Genomic DNA, 14,751 nt, shown 5'->3' on the forward strand with positions numbered 1-14,751 from the left:
AGCATTTTATAATGACAGGTAGAAAGAGAATTTTACAAATAGACAAATTAAAATATTGGAATGTTGACAAATATAAATTTAACTAAACATGATTTAGCACAATTGTATATCTAATTTAGTGATGTACATCTAATTATTTCAATGTAATTGCTGTTCATAGCTTTAAAATGGCGTTACCAGTATGTTTCAAATTAGGCGCTTAAGTTTTAATATATAATAACCATTCGAATCACAAAGCGCAACAACTTAAATCACATTTTTGGTAATGTACAACAATACAATATGTTAAGTAACATAAGTATTGTATACATGTGTGGACATGCGTATGGAAGAATAATATACAATTTTTATCTTATTACCATAAAATGGCTATGTTTTATCTGAACAAAGATGCATTGTGATACTTCGAATAAAATAGGATCTGTTTTTTTTACTGTTATTGTTGTATATTTAAGTAATATCAATTAAGAAATCGCATACTTTTTAAATATACCAATAACGGTATACCATACCATTTTAGATCTTTTGTATCTTCTTCAATATTTTGGAATAAATATGTAAAAGTAATCTGCATTGCTGTATCCAATACAACACAAGTAAACGTATCGAGTACATAATAAATAAATAAATAAATAAATAAATAAATAAATAAATAAATAAATAAGTAGAGTACGAACATTTTTAAGTAAGGAATAGGAGTTTCCAGATAAATAAATCTGATATAATAGGAAAAGGAATATATAAGCATCGTTCTCCGTATTTTTATATAAAAAGCGGACAATTTATTTTGCTTACGATTGAATAAGATTGTTTTAACTGCATAAGAAATGAGATACAACCAAATGTGATATAAAAAAATCTTTTGAAGAGCCTGTTATGCATACAATCATACATCAATATCAATTAAACGCACATCAATTTCTACAGTTATATAATATGCATCATTATATGTGAATTATGCTATGCTTAGAACAAGTTTTCATTAAATCAATTGAATATGAATTTTATGTATAACAATTTATGGAAAAAATACATTAATCCTGAAGTAATCTTGTACTTCACGGACAAAACATTAGATTCTTAGTATAATAGTCAAGGGTAACTTTTTCTCTATGTAATTTTTAACATTCTTATATAGTTACCAATTACTTATATAACATAATTTCACAATATGATTTTACTTCAAAATTATGATTATCTGCTTAGGCTGATAAAATTTTATTAAAATTTGACACGTATTGAAGATAAATATGTATGTGCATGTGTACATATAAGCATGTATATGCGCACACGCACACGCGTATATGCTCAATGTATAAAAGAGTGTCTCACATATAATATTCGTTAAAAGAATTTTCGAAATCTTTCACCGTTTTCTCTTTGGCTGAAAGGAAAACGCTTTGTACAATGTGTTCCTTTACATGTAAATAAGTAATAGAATTTTTAGAAATATCAATCTCGTTTAATGATTCAATTACCACTCTGCACAGTCTCTGCTCACTCTCCACTTATGATTCTTGATGATAGATATCTCATTTTCATCACTTTCGGATTGGCCAGTCTATTGCAATTTCGTATGTATGAAATTGTATACATATTATGTGCACTAACTGCTCTGTGAATTCTGTAAGCACATCATTATATAGTATTTTAATTTTTGCATATACATCTTTCTGAAAGTTAAATATAATACATAGACTTGTTCCCATCAATCACTTTAATTATGCGTATTATGTACAGTAAATATAGACACACAGTGTGTGGACAATAATGTTGACGACAAGATAATAATATATTTAAAATAATGCTGCATTTAAATCACAAAATTTGGCAGTACACAACAGACGCTTATTGTAAGATCTTTTAATCTTCTTAATTCGCTCTATATACTTTAAACACAGCATAAAAATCTGTATTAATACTAAAGTTTTAAGTTTAATACATATTAACTTTCCCCTTTTTACAATTAAATAACAAAGGAAAACCAAGTAGGAGCCAATGTATAGAAAATTTAGCAATTGTTATTAAGCTTGGTCAGTGGGAATTAGATGTCTTTGGCAAACTTGTGCTCTAATTCAATAGAAGAATGAAAAAAGGCATAGACTTCACATAACACACACACAGCAAGAGATTGAGGAATTCGTGACAGCTAATAAGAGTATACAATATTAATTTTTTTTAAATCCATTAATAAAGATCTTTTGATCTAAAATTGAATAAACATGTGTTTAACTGTTTTTACTATGCTATGAAGAAGGTGTTGTATGCTGCAATAATAACAGATTAAAGAAAATAAGATAATCGAGTACAGATATTCAAAACAAGGAATTCTTTTTCTTAATGCTGCAGATAGTCTAGCATTCGAAATAGATTAATATAATAGCTGAATATATAGGAAGACTGCTATCTATTTGATGCTAAATTCTGCAAAAAATTTACAGTAAAATGACTATATAAGCATAATTAGGGTACAAAATGATTGTAATAGTAGGATATATGACATTAAAGAATTTTCCAATGATAGAATTAATGATTAAAATTGATTATGATTGATAGTGAACACTATCCTTATAATAAATATAAGATCACAAAAAAAAGAGTGTCATAGTTTCCCCACTATTACAATTGTGCCAATTGAATTCAATTAAAACATAACTGATGCAATAATAAGATATTAATAAAATACTACTTTTTCGTTTTTATGAAGGCATATATTTTACACAATTTTTGTTTCAATAGTCCTATTTTGTATAATACAAATATTAAAATATTTGAAAAAAATATATAGTAAATAATAAGAGTGAAAATCACACAAAATTTTCTCTATATTTAACGGTAAATAAGCAATGTTTGCATTTTGTATGTAGTTACTATTTTTTTCAAGCATCACGAAGTGTTCAATAGATTATATTCAATGTGCAGAATAGAACTATATATATGTAAAAAAATGTATTACTACAGAAAAATGATAGCCTATAATAAAATTTCAACTCAAACTTCTATAAAATAAATGATTTACATTAAACTATGTAAATAATCAGTTCAATCATTATTACAATCATTATTTATTTGCTATCAAATTAAAATTGTGTTGTTGCACTGAATATTTAATTCTTGATTTAAAAGCATTAGTATAGTTCTACAGGTTGTTTGCAATATGAATTGGTAACATATATTATTAATATGAGCTTTATATCATCATTACTAAGTGGCACGAAAAAGTTTAGCGAAAGATATTCAGCTATCAAACTATTTTTATAAATAATCTAGATATCCTATAATGCTTCTCTAGCTAGACTTTAATTACTTCAGGAAATTATAAAGCTTTATTACATATCTGTGAATTCACAATCTTTTAAAAATCTAATATTTTATCTAATTTAATACGATAAAAACTAAATCGATTAATAGGACGTGAAAATTCGTAAGGTTTCCACAATAAGCCATTCTGTTCGGATGATCTGAAATGCGTTGAATCTTGACAACGTTAATAATAATACAAGAAAGATTTTGTTTAGATTTATCAAAAATAATTATGTGGATTATTTCAACGCGTTGCAGTATCACTCATTTAGGAAAACTCATCATGAAACTTTGTGTACTTCCATGCCTTATTGATTAGACTCAAAACAAAAAGTTTGAAATACTAAAAATATATTATCTTCATATTTTTTTCCGTTTAATGAGATATTGTTAGTAAAAATAGAGTTACTTCATTCTCTTGATAAGTTTTATATTTCTAATATATTACTTTAAAACGATAATAGATTGTGTAACTTTGTTAATTTCAAGATATTCCTTTTTACAACCAGAAACGGTAATAAATACTTTGGTACATGTATACTTCATCGTACGAGGATGGCCTTGATGTATAGTTTCCACTTTATTCCAAAGTATGTATATATGGAAAATGATTATAGAGGTCAAAGATAAATGGGTTAATGTTTGATATGCGTTATTCCATTATTCACAAAGCTATTTATCTATTTATACACATGTATTGGTGCTAAAACATACAGATCAGGATTATGCATTATTTTGTACTCTATTAATATATAGAGTAAAATTGTATACAATATTTTGCATCGCAGATCCGATAATACATTTATTATATTCTCCAACGTACATTAAATAATACGTCTTATAAACTGTTATTAAATCTATTCTGTACTGAAATATAAAAGTTTAAAAATTGATATCTTTTTATGTATTATGATAGAATAATCAAATCATATAAAGTTTATAGAAATAACATAATAAGAAACTAAACTCAAGGCCTCCTTGCTAAGTGTTATAAGTTCACCTTTTATTTTTAAATTACTTGAAGAAAATATCAATACACAGTTTTTCAGACACAACTTTTCTGTGTATATACAGGATTGATAATTTTAAAACTAAACGATCAGTTTTCCTACTCTTCTCATATAAAAGTTCTGCATTCTATGAAGTATACTGGATTAATAATTTCATAAACATCGAAAACTAATTATAAATGAAGAGTAGAAAATACCGATCACAGAAGTAAATATATATTTTGAACGCTAATTTCCTAGATCTACAAAAATATATAATTATGTATAGCAATATTATGCATTTTTATCAACATGGCAAGAGGACACGACAGAAATGCTATACTAAGTTCTTATTAAGTTCGATGAAAATTTCGCTTCATGATGTATCACGTATGTATTATAATACAGAAATTTTTGTACATTGTTGAGGAAAGTACATTCTTGATGAAGGTAATGCTAAACTTTGTTCGCATGTGAAAGAGCGCCATGCAAGCGGTATAAAATGTATAATAGTTATTCTATTGTGCAAACTTCACAATATGATTAAATATTTAAGGATTCCGTCCCTTTAAAATATCTTCAAATAAATGCATACATAACATATTATGCTTTCTACATTTTTTACATATTTATATTATATTAAAACTTACACCTTTATTAGTTTTTATATTATCTGGTTTTCCCGTTTTTTTTTTTTATTTCAGCTTATGCATTCTACGTCTAATTTTTAGTGTAATATCTATTTAATCCTCTGCTTATAACTGTAATATAAACATTCTTTACTCCCTGAATAAAAAAGAAATTTATAAAATCGAACAATAATTATTATAAAAAATTGTTATATGAAATAAAAAAAATTTATTGAATAATTGGGATTATTTGTAAACTGTACGACTTTACATTTTCTCTTGAAATATGCCATCAATGATAAAAACGTTTTCTTGCATGTGTAAAGTGTTTGTTCGACTTCATTCATACTCTAAGTAAAATATAAGAATGCATTATTATAATTGAAAATAAAAGTAAGTATTCATACAATTATACTTAGTCCCCTCTGTGATTGATATTTTACTTGTACTATTACTCCATTAAAATTATTAACTGGCTTAATTTGCAAATAAATAATTTGCACGAAGTAGTGGAACTTAATTAAGTAAGCACGTTCACTGTCAATGCAGTATTTAAGTTTCAACTATATTTTTTCCTCACAATTAAATCTTATGAACTTTTTGAGAGAAATATTTCTCCTACAGACAAATCCATAATCCCAAAAGCTGTTTTAATGGCTGTCATAATTGCTAAAGTTATGATGGATAAGGAAGTTTTTATATAGCTTGAGTTTTTAAACAAATATTACAGACACATAGATAGAAACACTTACAAAAGTATATAATATTTAATAAATTTACTGCATAATATTTAATTAATTAATTTGCATACTAATTTATGTTGCCAATATCATGATTTTCTTTGTAAAGGTCTACTAATTATACGATTCATGACAAACTTAATTCTGTCAAGACTCAGTTTATAATACAATTTTGCAATTTTTCTTTAACATTGATAGGATTTCCTCACATTAAGGATTATTATTCAAATAAACGTGTAAGTTCTGCATCTTTATATGAATGTTTTGTTAAGAAACATGTCTTATTATTATAATTACATGTACATGTACATTTGATGCAGCATAGAAAAAGATTGAGGGTTAGTTATGTCAAAGGGATATATCCAACACTTACACTATACGCTTTGCTGGGACATATTTCCCGAAACACTTTCTCGATGAAGGGTTGCCTGGAAAAAAAAAGATATAAGACTGCATTATTTCACATTATTAAATCTCCTTTCTTTTATAAGTGTGAGTGCCGATGTATACATTCAGATGCATTTAGAGAAGGTCAGGTATAAAATTATTGGGCTCTCAAGACAGAAATCTAATTATATGCTGGAATCTAGCCAAATTGGTAGAAAACTGTCGACTGTCTGTTGTGTTTGTTGGTAGTAGCAACGTTAACATGACAGTGATCTCATTGCAGAGAGATGATAAGAAGTTTATAACCATTTTTCATTGACCAAAATGCATAATTACATGCTACTTCAAAATATATTCTTAAAAACAATTATATATGTAAATATATATGTGTTATGTAAGTATGATTCATCTTTCCTATTATTAAAATTATATAATGCTCGATTGTACAAAAACTAACTCTTAACAATAGTCTGCTCTACGAATATATTTGAAAATTTGAAATATTTTTACACTCTATATTCGGGGATACTTTAATATTAAGATTATATAGATTCTTGTTAAAATTGTTTTAATATTTAAACTCACTTAGCATAAAGACCACCACCAGGAGGTAGGTAAGGAAAGTCTTGGTCGCTTCCTCTAAGAAGTTCAAGCATTTTTTGGTAGTCAAATTCGTCCTTATCCTCCTCTTGGGCAACGATTTCTACAAATACAGAAAAAAGGTATTAAAGCAACTTGTATTCTCATTATTAGACAATAAATTTACATCAGATATCAAAATATAAATGACATAATAGTTAATTATATATTTTTCTTATATTATGTGCAATTTTAAGTGCTGTTCTGCAAGTGTATGCTTAATGAAATGTGCTTAATGGGTGTAATTCAATATTTTATGACTTGGATTTTCCATAGATGTGTTTATAGCAATTATCTGCTTTCTATTAGAGCCACTATCATTTTATGCATTCATGTGTAATTATAAGTGTGCATATCCATTCTCTTATTAATAACATCATAATCTGTAAGAATAATATAAACTATGCTATGTTTATACACACTAATATTACGATGACACTAATGACAAAATGTTATAATGGTTCTTTACATGCAATTTTTCAAAATACTTGTAGACATAATAACTGTAATTAACAATAAAATGTAATTAGTAGATATATCGCAGTATGCACATGTAACATAACAATTTCGCATAACATGCATCTACTTAGGACTGGAAGAATAAATCTTACATTACATTTCTTATGGAAACATATTCCTGTCTTAAGTAGATACATTTTAGTTGAGTTTTCAACAAAGTCAATGCATGATGCAAACGTTGTCCACCTCTGGAATTGTATGCCTTTGTACACTACTTGTGTACATATTACAAAAAAAAAAAAAAAAAAAGATTTTTAATTGCAATGTTCCTCCATAAGAAATGCATTGCTATTAGAAATGATATCAAAAGTGTATAATGTTAGATTCTTGTAAGAAAATTTGCACCTACCTTGTGATACGGTTTAGATGAACTTTAAAAAGAGGAACACAAACAAGAGAAAAACGACTTTCTTTCATATAATATACTTTCTATTTGAAAAATTATTTAGCTTTAGATTAATTTATCAACTCCAAGGGTGGAACGCATCTTTTAGCAATAATAACTTCTCATAATGTTTATTAATAACTTATGTCATTACATGACAAGATAATGTACGTTTTATGGTACAGATTAATTTCTTGTTTTTAAAATAATAATATAAAACACTTCGATTTTTTTTATCGTAAATAGGGCACAGAAGTTTTTAAGATTTTACAGTAAATATAGCATCGATGCAATACTTTTAATCAACCATGTATGCAAAGTTATTATCAAATATTTTCTGATAACATACTGTAATTATTTTTCTTACACGCGGTTTGCATCTTTTTATGTTTTAACATTATTATATATTGCGCAATTAGACATACATATATACATACATATTTATTATATATATGTATCTTTGTATGTATGGTGTTGTTCGTGTGCGTGTGTGTGTTTAAAGCTTTGCAATTTACATATTTTTATAATAGTTAATATTTAGAAAACAGATATATTGTTATCATATAATTTTCCTTAATAAATCCTTATATTCATTTGCACATAACAAACTTTGACACATATAACACAAGTTAGTAGTTTTTAAACATATGCATGTTGTCACATTAGTTAGATATTCACAATTTCAATAACGTAAGGTTTGACGACAAATTTATTTAAACGCATGGGTAATTGCATCTGTTTTCATATCGTATACGTATCACGTATCCCGCTTTTAGTTATCTAAGAGTGATCAAATATTTCTATTGAAAAGATCATGAAAAATTAGGAAATAACAGATGCAAAATAATCAAAATTAACATAAAACTCCAAAGAATATGCATTTTCTTATAACACTTAAGACGATATGAGACATTAATTTTTTTTTATGACTTGAGATGTTTTATGTGACATCAAATTTATTAATCACAAAATGTAATGTTAAAAAAAACCACACATTGCATGGCTATTATTATATATAGTTTGTACAATTGATTGCAAGCTTTAATATTTACATTTGTTTAAACTCACAATTGAAATTAATGCATCAATATTTAAAGAATTTAGCTTATCATTGCTATGCTTCTTAAAATACAAAAAAATATTTTTTACACTTTTGTAAAAGATTGCTTTTGTAATTACCAGTTATTTCTTGTAGCATATATATTGTGTAAATAAAATAAAATAAAAAATAAAAAAGCAAAAGAAATTATACATTAATTATACTATTCTTTAAAAAAAAAATAAAAAAAAATAAAACTTAATCAAATTAAATTAAGAGTATTTTTAAAATATAGAATACTATTTTTAAAAATTTTTTATATTAATTTTTAGAATATAACACATCATCTTTAATACTGCAACAATACTGATTTTTAATAACAAAATGTTTCGAATTATTACTTGTGACAAACTACTTTAATTATTTAACAAAAAAACATATAATTATATGTTCTAGTGCAAACCATTACAACTATTTCAAATTATATGTTGTTTAAGTTATTTTCTATTTTATCTTATTAAACTACAATATTTGCAACATTATGGATCTTTAAGAATAAATAGAAGAATGTATATTACTCTATAAAAACAGACTAGATCTCTCATGTGTAATAACTTTCATAATAATAGTAATAATTCTACAGTTGAAAGGCTATTATTTTTAACTTTGGCACTAAGCAAATTCCTCATAGTAGTGCACATTTCCATTAAATATTTATATGAATTTATATTTATATATATATGCACTCAGAAGAATTCGTCATTATATACTTATACTATATACAATCAAAATATTAATTTACTATATCTCTTTAGTGATGTGTATGGCATTGTGATCTTGAATTAATGCAACAACAGAAAGAATATAATGGATGTAAATATGGAAAAGTTAAAGAACCTTTAATTCTCCTTTCTATAGCCATTTCCAACTCAGCTTCCTGCCTCTGTGCTTCAGGATTTGGTTTTGGTGCAGCTGGGAACGTCACCAGAACTATACTCATATTATCTCTGCTACCCTGTAATAAAATGTCAAATTGGCCTGAATATACACTCATCTAACAAACATATTGATTATCGTGGCAAAAAACAGAAAAGTGTAATATTTATTTTTACATTATAATATTTAAAAACTGTAATCATGAAGGAAGCTAACAGTACACCTTAGCATAATGCACAAGGAGTAACTAATCTGTATATTATTTAATGAACAATTTACACAGTTTAATTCTGATATATTTTTTATCCTTTAATATAGCATAATAAACATAAAAAGTAATTGATTTCAATAGTGTAAGCTATTTTACAATAATAAATATATAAAAATACAGCTATATACCTTATAAAGGCAAGTGTCTACAACCAGATTGGTAACTGCTTCTAAATCATCAGTAAGCAGCAGCCTTGAATGTATAAAATTACATAAATCTTCGTTGTTCATTACATCCCAAATGCCATCACATGCTAAAACTAGAAACTCATCGTGTTCATCATCTCTCTCTCGCACGAATATTTCTGGTTCTGGTGATACTAATTGCTCACAAGGGCCTCGATCTTTTAAATTTTTGTACTCATAATCGCCCAATGCTCTGGAAACAGCTAGAGATCCGTTAACTCTTTGGATCATTACGCTACCACCTGCATTCTGAATTCTCTCCTTTTCAGCAGGTAAAACAGGCTTGTGATCCCGCGTCGAGAAAACTGGAATTCCAGAGCTACAAAGTACTGCCCGAGAGTCACCGCAATTGGCAATATAAATATTTTTAGGTGATATAAATGCGCATACTGCCGTAGAACCGGACTTGTCCGAACCAGAACTCATCTCAGGTAAATCTCTCATTTCATCATCGAGTCTAAGGAACCCGGAATGAATACCTTTAATAACATCCTCAGCTTTAAATTCCTTCGTTTGCATTATACATTCTAATAAGTGTTCCGCACTGTGTGCTGATACCAATGCGCCTGCATGACCATCGAATACTGCAAAGTAGCTCCAATCTGAGAGACCACCTTCCAAACAGGGAATTGCTCTGTGAGCATCCTCCATTTCCATCCGCCAGCCCTGCATACTGGCAACACCATACCGCAAACCATTGCCAGTGCCATGTTCGTTACACTTTTCTGTTTTTGGAGTATCCAAAAATGCCCCCATATTACTTGATGTATATTTGTTGTATTGGCTAATTAATTTGTTCCTCACTATATTATTTGATCAGCATCATTCCTACTGATCTGCAAAATGGCACTTGTTTTGCTTTTACCTAAAATCAAAAGCATTGTTGTATTACAGTAGAATTGTAAGTCCATATTATTGTTTTTCCAACATGTTTCAAGGATCTCAGCAGATGGTAAAACGAATTAATTCTACAAACGCGTTTCGCGACAAACTCGAAAGGAATTTGGACATTGCTCGACAGTGACGACACATCGATAACGCGGGTCAAGTAAACTCTACCTCGCGAATACGATATGCAGGAAAGACCGAGGTGAGAGATGCTCGTAGAGATTTGCCGCGCACGGCGATGAGTGCGTTTCGCGGTGAGACGTCCGCGGTATATAGACGCGCGTTATTGCCGGTGTGTGTAAATCTATCGCTTACGCCACGCGTAGTCACGCATTATGTGACGATGATGTACGCCACACGGGTTTGTCACAGGATTTCGCACGATATCGTCCGCGACGAATACGTATGTAGCCGCAGTGTCCGCGCGCTCATGTCGCTCGACAACGTTGAGCGAGAAACCTCTTATTTGGCAACGGCGAATTTTCGCGACTAAAATAGTTTACGCCGCTTGCTCGCACGGCTCTTGCGCGCGGCTGGCTCGCTCGGCAAACGAAGAACTTACGTCGGCGGACCGTGACCAAGTATCATCGTCGCTTTCAGATACTAAACGGGGCGCGTGCTCGAACTAACTGCCGAAGCTGCCGTCACTACTGCGTAGTATATCGCAGTATATCCGCAGAGCTAATGCACTTGCATTGTGTTTTTCTCGAGCCGCGCGAATATATCACCGTCACACCACGTCTCGTTCGGTCCTGGCTGGCTGGCTGCCTGCTCGTGCCTGCACACACAGAGAAACAACGAAATCGACTCCGCATGAATGGCGGATACACACGGCGATCGGCGTGGCGCGCGTGCGTCAGTTTATTAATAGCGGTCCGCGCGCGGTCGTCACCGCCGGCCAATCGACACCGTGCGATTTCCGTTCAAGCCTGGCCGATATCGCGCTTTATAGGATATCGCATAGAGGTAAAATTAACTCTCGCACGCGCGATACTGGAATTAACTCGCGAACTCGACTAAGTGTCGCACGCGCAAACGAACGTTACGCGCGATATTTCGCGACCGCGAAATTTTGCATAGTCACTGATATTTATTCGCGGCGTTAATTAGCGCGTCACGTCGCGCGCGATCGATTCGTCCGCGGGATCACTTGGGTGGATCACGCGGTCCCGGAGCACGTTTCACGGTCCATATCATATCGGATCAGTTTATTGATCGGCTAATAGCCGATGGGAATTCCGCTACGGCGAGAGCATCAACGGGTCATTGGATTACACGTTATTACACCTAGATACACTCCATTAATCTGCGCTTCTATCGCCTCTATCTATATAAACGGCGCTCGTTCGGCGATTGAGGCAAATAACTCATTGATCATCTCGTGCGCAGCTCCGTTCTCGTCCGGAAAAATTCGCGCAATATTCCGAGGAGCATATTGCACGACCTAGTTTTCAATAATTGTGAGAAAGTAGAACGTAACAGCAGGCGTTCGAATCCATGTGATTCAGAAGTTTTCCCCGCGCAACGCATGCGCGGAAATCTAAACTGAAACGCGGAAATCGCTAAATTAATGTTTATAAAATTAGTGAAAAAAGTTGCGTTATTATTTTACAATTTATACAATCTATGCTCGTTGAAAAATTCAAAAAAGATTTTTACAAAGATTTGGACAAAGGTTACAAACTGCAATATTTTTTTAATAATGAGAGAAGGCAGATTGATAGAAAAATTAATTTAATCTTTCAACAAAGGGAGTGCTTGGAAAAAGAGTTTACAGAACGCACTTTGTAATTGCGTTGTTTTGCAATAAATAAATTTAAATAGATTTCTAGCGGAAATGGCTCAAAAAACAATGCATCGCGTAACCAGCGCGTGCTAAGCAATTACTTTGTTTTTGATACGAAGCCGAGATCTCTAGGAATCATAAACTGTTTGACCACGTCATTTGTTATTTTACATTTCGTCTCTTGATGCGCAGCGACGAGTCGCTGCAACACATCGATCAACTCCTTTTTTAGCTCGCCCGTTAAGATCTCTCCACTGGTGTAACCCTGGAAAAAAAATAAAACATCATTTACACATCACTGCAGTTTTAATTAGAGATCAAGAGCAATCGTAAGTAAAATAAAACTAACTTTTCTGATTTGTTCCAATCGCTCGTCATCCTCTAAGAAAAATCGCAGCCATTGATAAGATATGTCCACCTCACAGTTTCCACCGAGCTGTCTGTGCTCCTCCACAGTAGCCTGACCACCCGAGAATGCATGCTTATTGACCTTGTTTTTGATTTGTTTGGCGGTATCCGTGAGGAATATTGCCGTGTTGCTGTCGCTCGCCGACATTTTCGTCTTGGAACCCTGCAATGCTGGGAAGAAGCTGGAATGCAGCAAGGCCGGTTTAGGGAAACCAAGTTTGGGCGCGACGTCCCTAGTCATGCGAAAATATGGATCTTGATCGATTGCGCACGGTATCAGGCAGTGCACCTTGACGTCCTTGAAGATGAAAGGAAACGAGCCGGAAATGGCCGGCGCCGCTTGCGTCGGCGGAAACGCGATCTTTCCAATCGGATCGCTATCCCCAAATCCAAAAATGCCCTTTACTTGATTGAATGTGACGCATTTTTGTATCCTGATCATGTTTTGATAAAATGCCGAATTGTTTCCTATGTGTTCCAAATTCGAGAAGATAAATGTCTTTTCAGGATTAAAGCCACAGGCAATAATATCTTTTGCATTGGCATAGGCCAGTTTAATAGCATCTTCTATTTTTATATTCTTCCAGATGGCTTTTTCATCATCCGTCAACTGTATAACTAAAGGAACATCGAATACGTCCTGCAACCATTTGCAGAACATGAAAGGTATGAGATGTCCCAGATGCATCGCGTCTGAACTAGGTCCTCTACCTGTGTACAGGTAGAATGGCTTTCCTTGCTCATAAAGGTTCAGAATAGTATTCATATCTCTGTGAGAAAAGAATATGCCTCTTCTGAGAAAGTGATGTGGTCTCTTGCCAGTGATTTTTTCAAATCTAGCTAACAAGTCATCATCTATCTTGGAGCTTCCAAACCTTTCTGTAAAAAAAAAGTAAATAAAAATACATGGCTTCTATAAAAATATATTCAGAGTTTAGAATATATAACTATACTTCATGCACTTGTTAAAAATATAACCTATCCATAAAAAATCAAATATTTATTTCAGATTTAACGTTTTTCATATTTCTTGAGAGTAATTGCTTAATATTATAAAATATATGGTGCAATCGACTTACTAATTAACTTGTCATAATCGATCCCTGAATCATTAGTGCTCGTAACTATCCACGGTGTCACGATGTCCTCATCCTCGGCGACACCATTTAACGCATGTCCTTGAATCCTTGCGTCCTCCGTCGTCATATTTTTCCTGAATCCTTTCTTAGACTATCTAAACGTGATTATACAAAAATTCACGCGAGCAATCTGGTTCATATGCAACACAGCTGGGGATACCCACTCGGGTAGCTCGGTCCCGACTTGAAAAGGTTATGTCGTCATCCCGGCAGGATACAATTTACCTGATGCGCACGCAAATGAATCGCCGCACTATGAAGTTTGGATACCGTTGAATACTGTAATCGAGATGATGCAATCACTGGCATTGTCATCTCATAAAAATCAAATTTACCAAAAAACACACAATTGCATGTTACAACAATCGCGGTTAAACAGAAGAATTCTTATCATTTCTATTATGTTGCATCAATTTGCATCAACATCATAATTGTTGGAAGCGTTTCTTTGTTGAAAATTTTCTGCTTTTCTTCGAGAGCGCAAAAAGCATGATCTCGAAAGATAATA

At 31.4% G+C, this 14,751-nt stretch overlaps 2 protein-coding genes and 1 long non-coding RNA gene across 7 annotated transcripts; 1 reads left to right on the forward strand and 2 right to left on the reverse strand.

Moving 5' to 3' along the window:
• Positions 1-759: 759 nt before the first annotated feature.
• LOC105668786 (protein phosphatase 1B) lies at positions 760-11,743 on the reverse strand. 5 transcript variants are annotated; one of them, XR_010889170.1, is made up of 7 exons: positions 11,473-11,703; positions 9,966-10,887; positions 9,528-9,645; positions 6,634-6,751; positions 6,035-6,089; positions 1,479-1,624; positions 760-1,384 (listed from the first exon to the last, which is right to left on the reverse strand). XR_010889170.1 is itself a non-coding variant. In XM_012361367.2 (6 exons), the coding sequence occupies exons 2-6, from the start codon at positions 10,776-10,778 to the stop codon at positions 1,607-1,609; spliced, it is 1,122 nt and encodes a 373-aa protein (XP_012216790.1). In that variant the 5' UTR covers positions 10,779-10,887; positions 11,473-11,703; the 3' UTR covers positions 760-1,606. The 5 variants fall into 5 exon arrangements, 4 of the variants coding, with proteins under 4 accessions (XP_012216790.1, XP_067207625.1, XP_067207626.1 ...); XM_012361367.2 differs by having other exon boundaries at positions 760-1,624; XM_067351524.1 differs by lacking the exons at positions 760-1,384; positions 1,479-1,624 and adding an exon at positions 1,794-3,346 and having other exon boundaries at positions 11,473-11,705.
• An 884-nt stretch (positions 11,744-12,627) lies between these two features.
• On the reverse strand, positions 12,628-14,634 carry TrpRS (Tryptophanyl-tRNA synthetase). The gene is made up of 3 exons (XM_012361364.2): positions 14,184-14,634; positions 13,046-13,983; positions 12,628-12,961 (listed from the first exon to the last, which is right to left on the reverse strand). The coding sequence occupies exons 1-3, from the start codon at positions 14,308-14,310 to the stop codon at positions 12,794-12,796; spliced, it is 1,233 nt and encodes a 410-aa protein (XP_012216787.2). The 5' UTR covers positions 14,311-14,634; the 3' UTR covers positions 12,628-12,793.
• Positions 12,885-14,028, forward strand: LOC136998584 (uncharacterized). The gene is made up of 2 exons (XR_010889171.1): positions 12,885-13,025; positions 13,692-14,028. It is a non-coding gene; the product is annotated as an uncharacterized lncRNA (long non-coding RNA).
• Positions 14,635-14,751: the final 117 nt, after the last annotated feature.

Source organism: Linepithema humile, chromosome 3, assembly GCF_040581485.1.
Source record: "Linepithema humile isolate Giens D197 chromosome 3, Lhum_UNIL_v1.0, whole genome shotgun sequence".
Taxonomy (NCBI): domain Eukaryota; kingdom Metazoa; phylum Arthropoda; class Insecta; order Hymenoptera; family Formicidae; genus Linepithema; species Linepithema humile.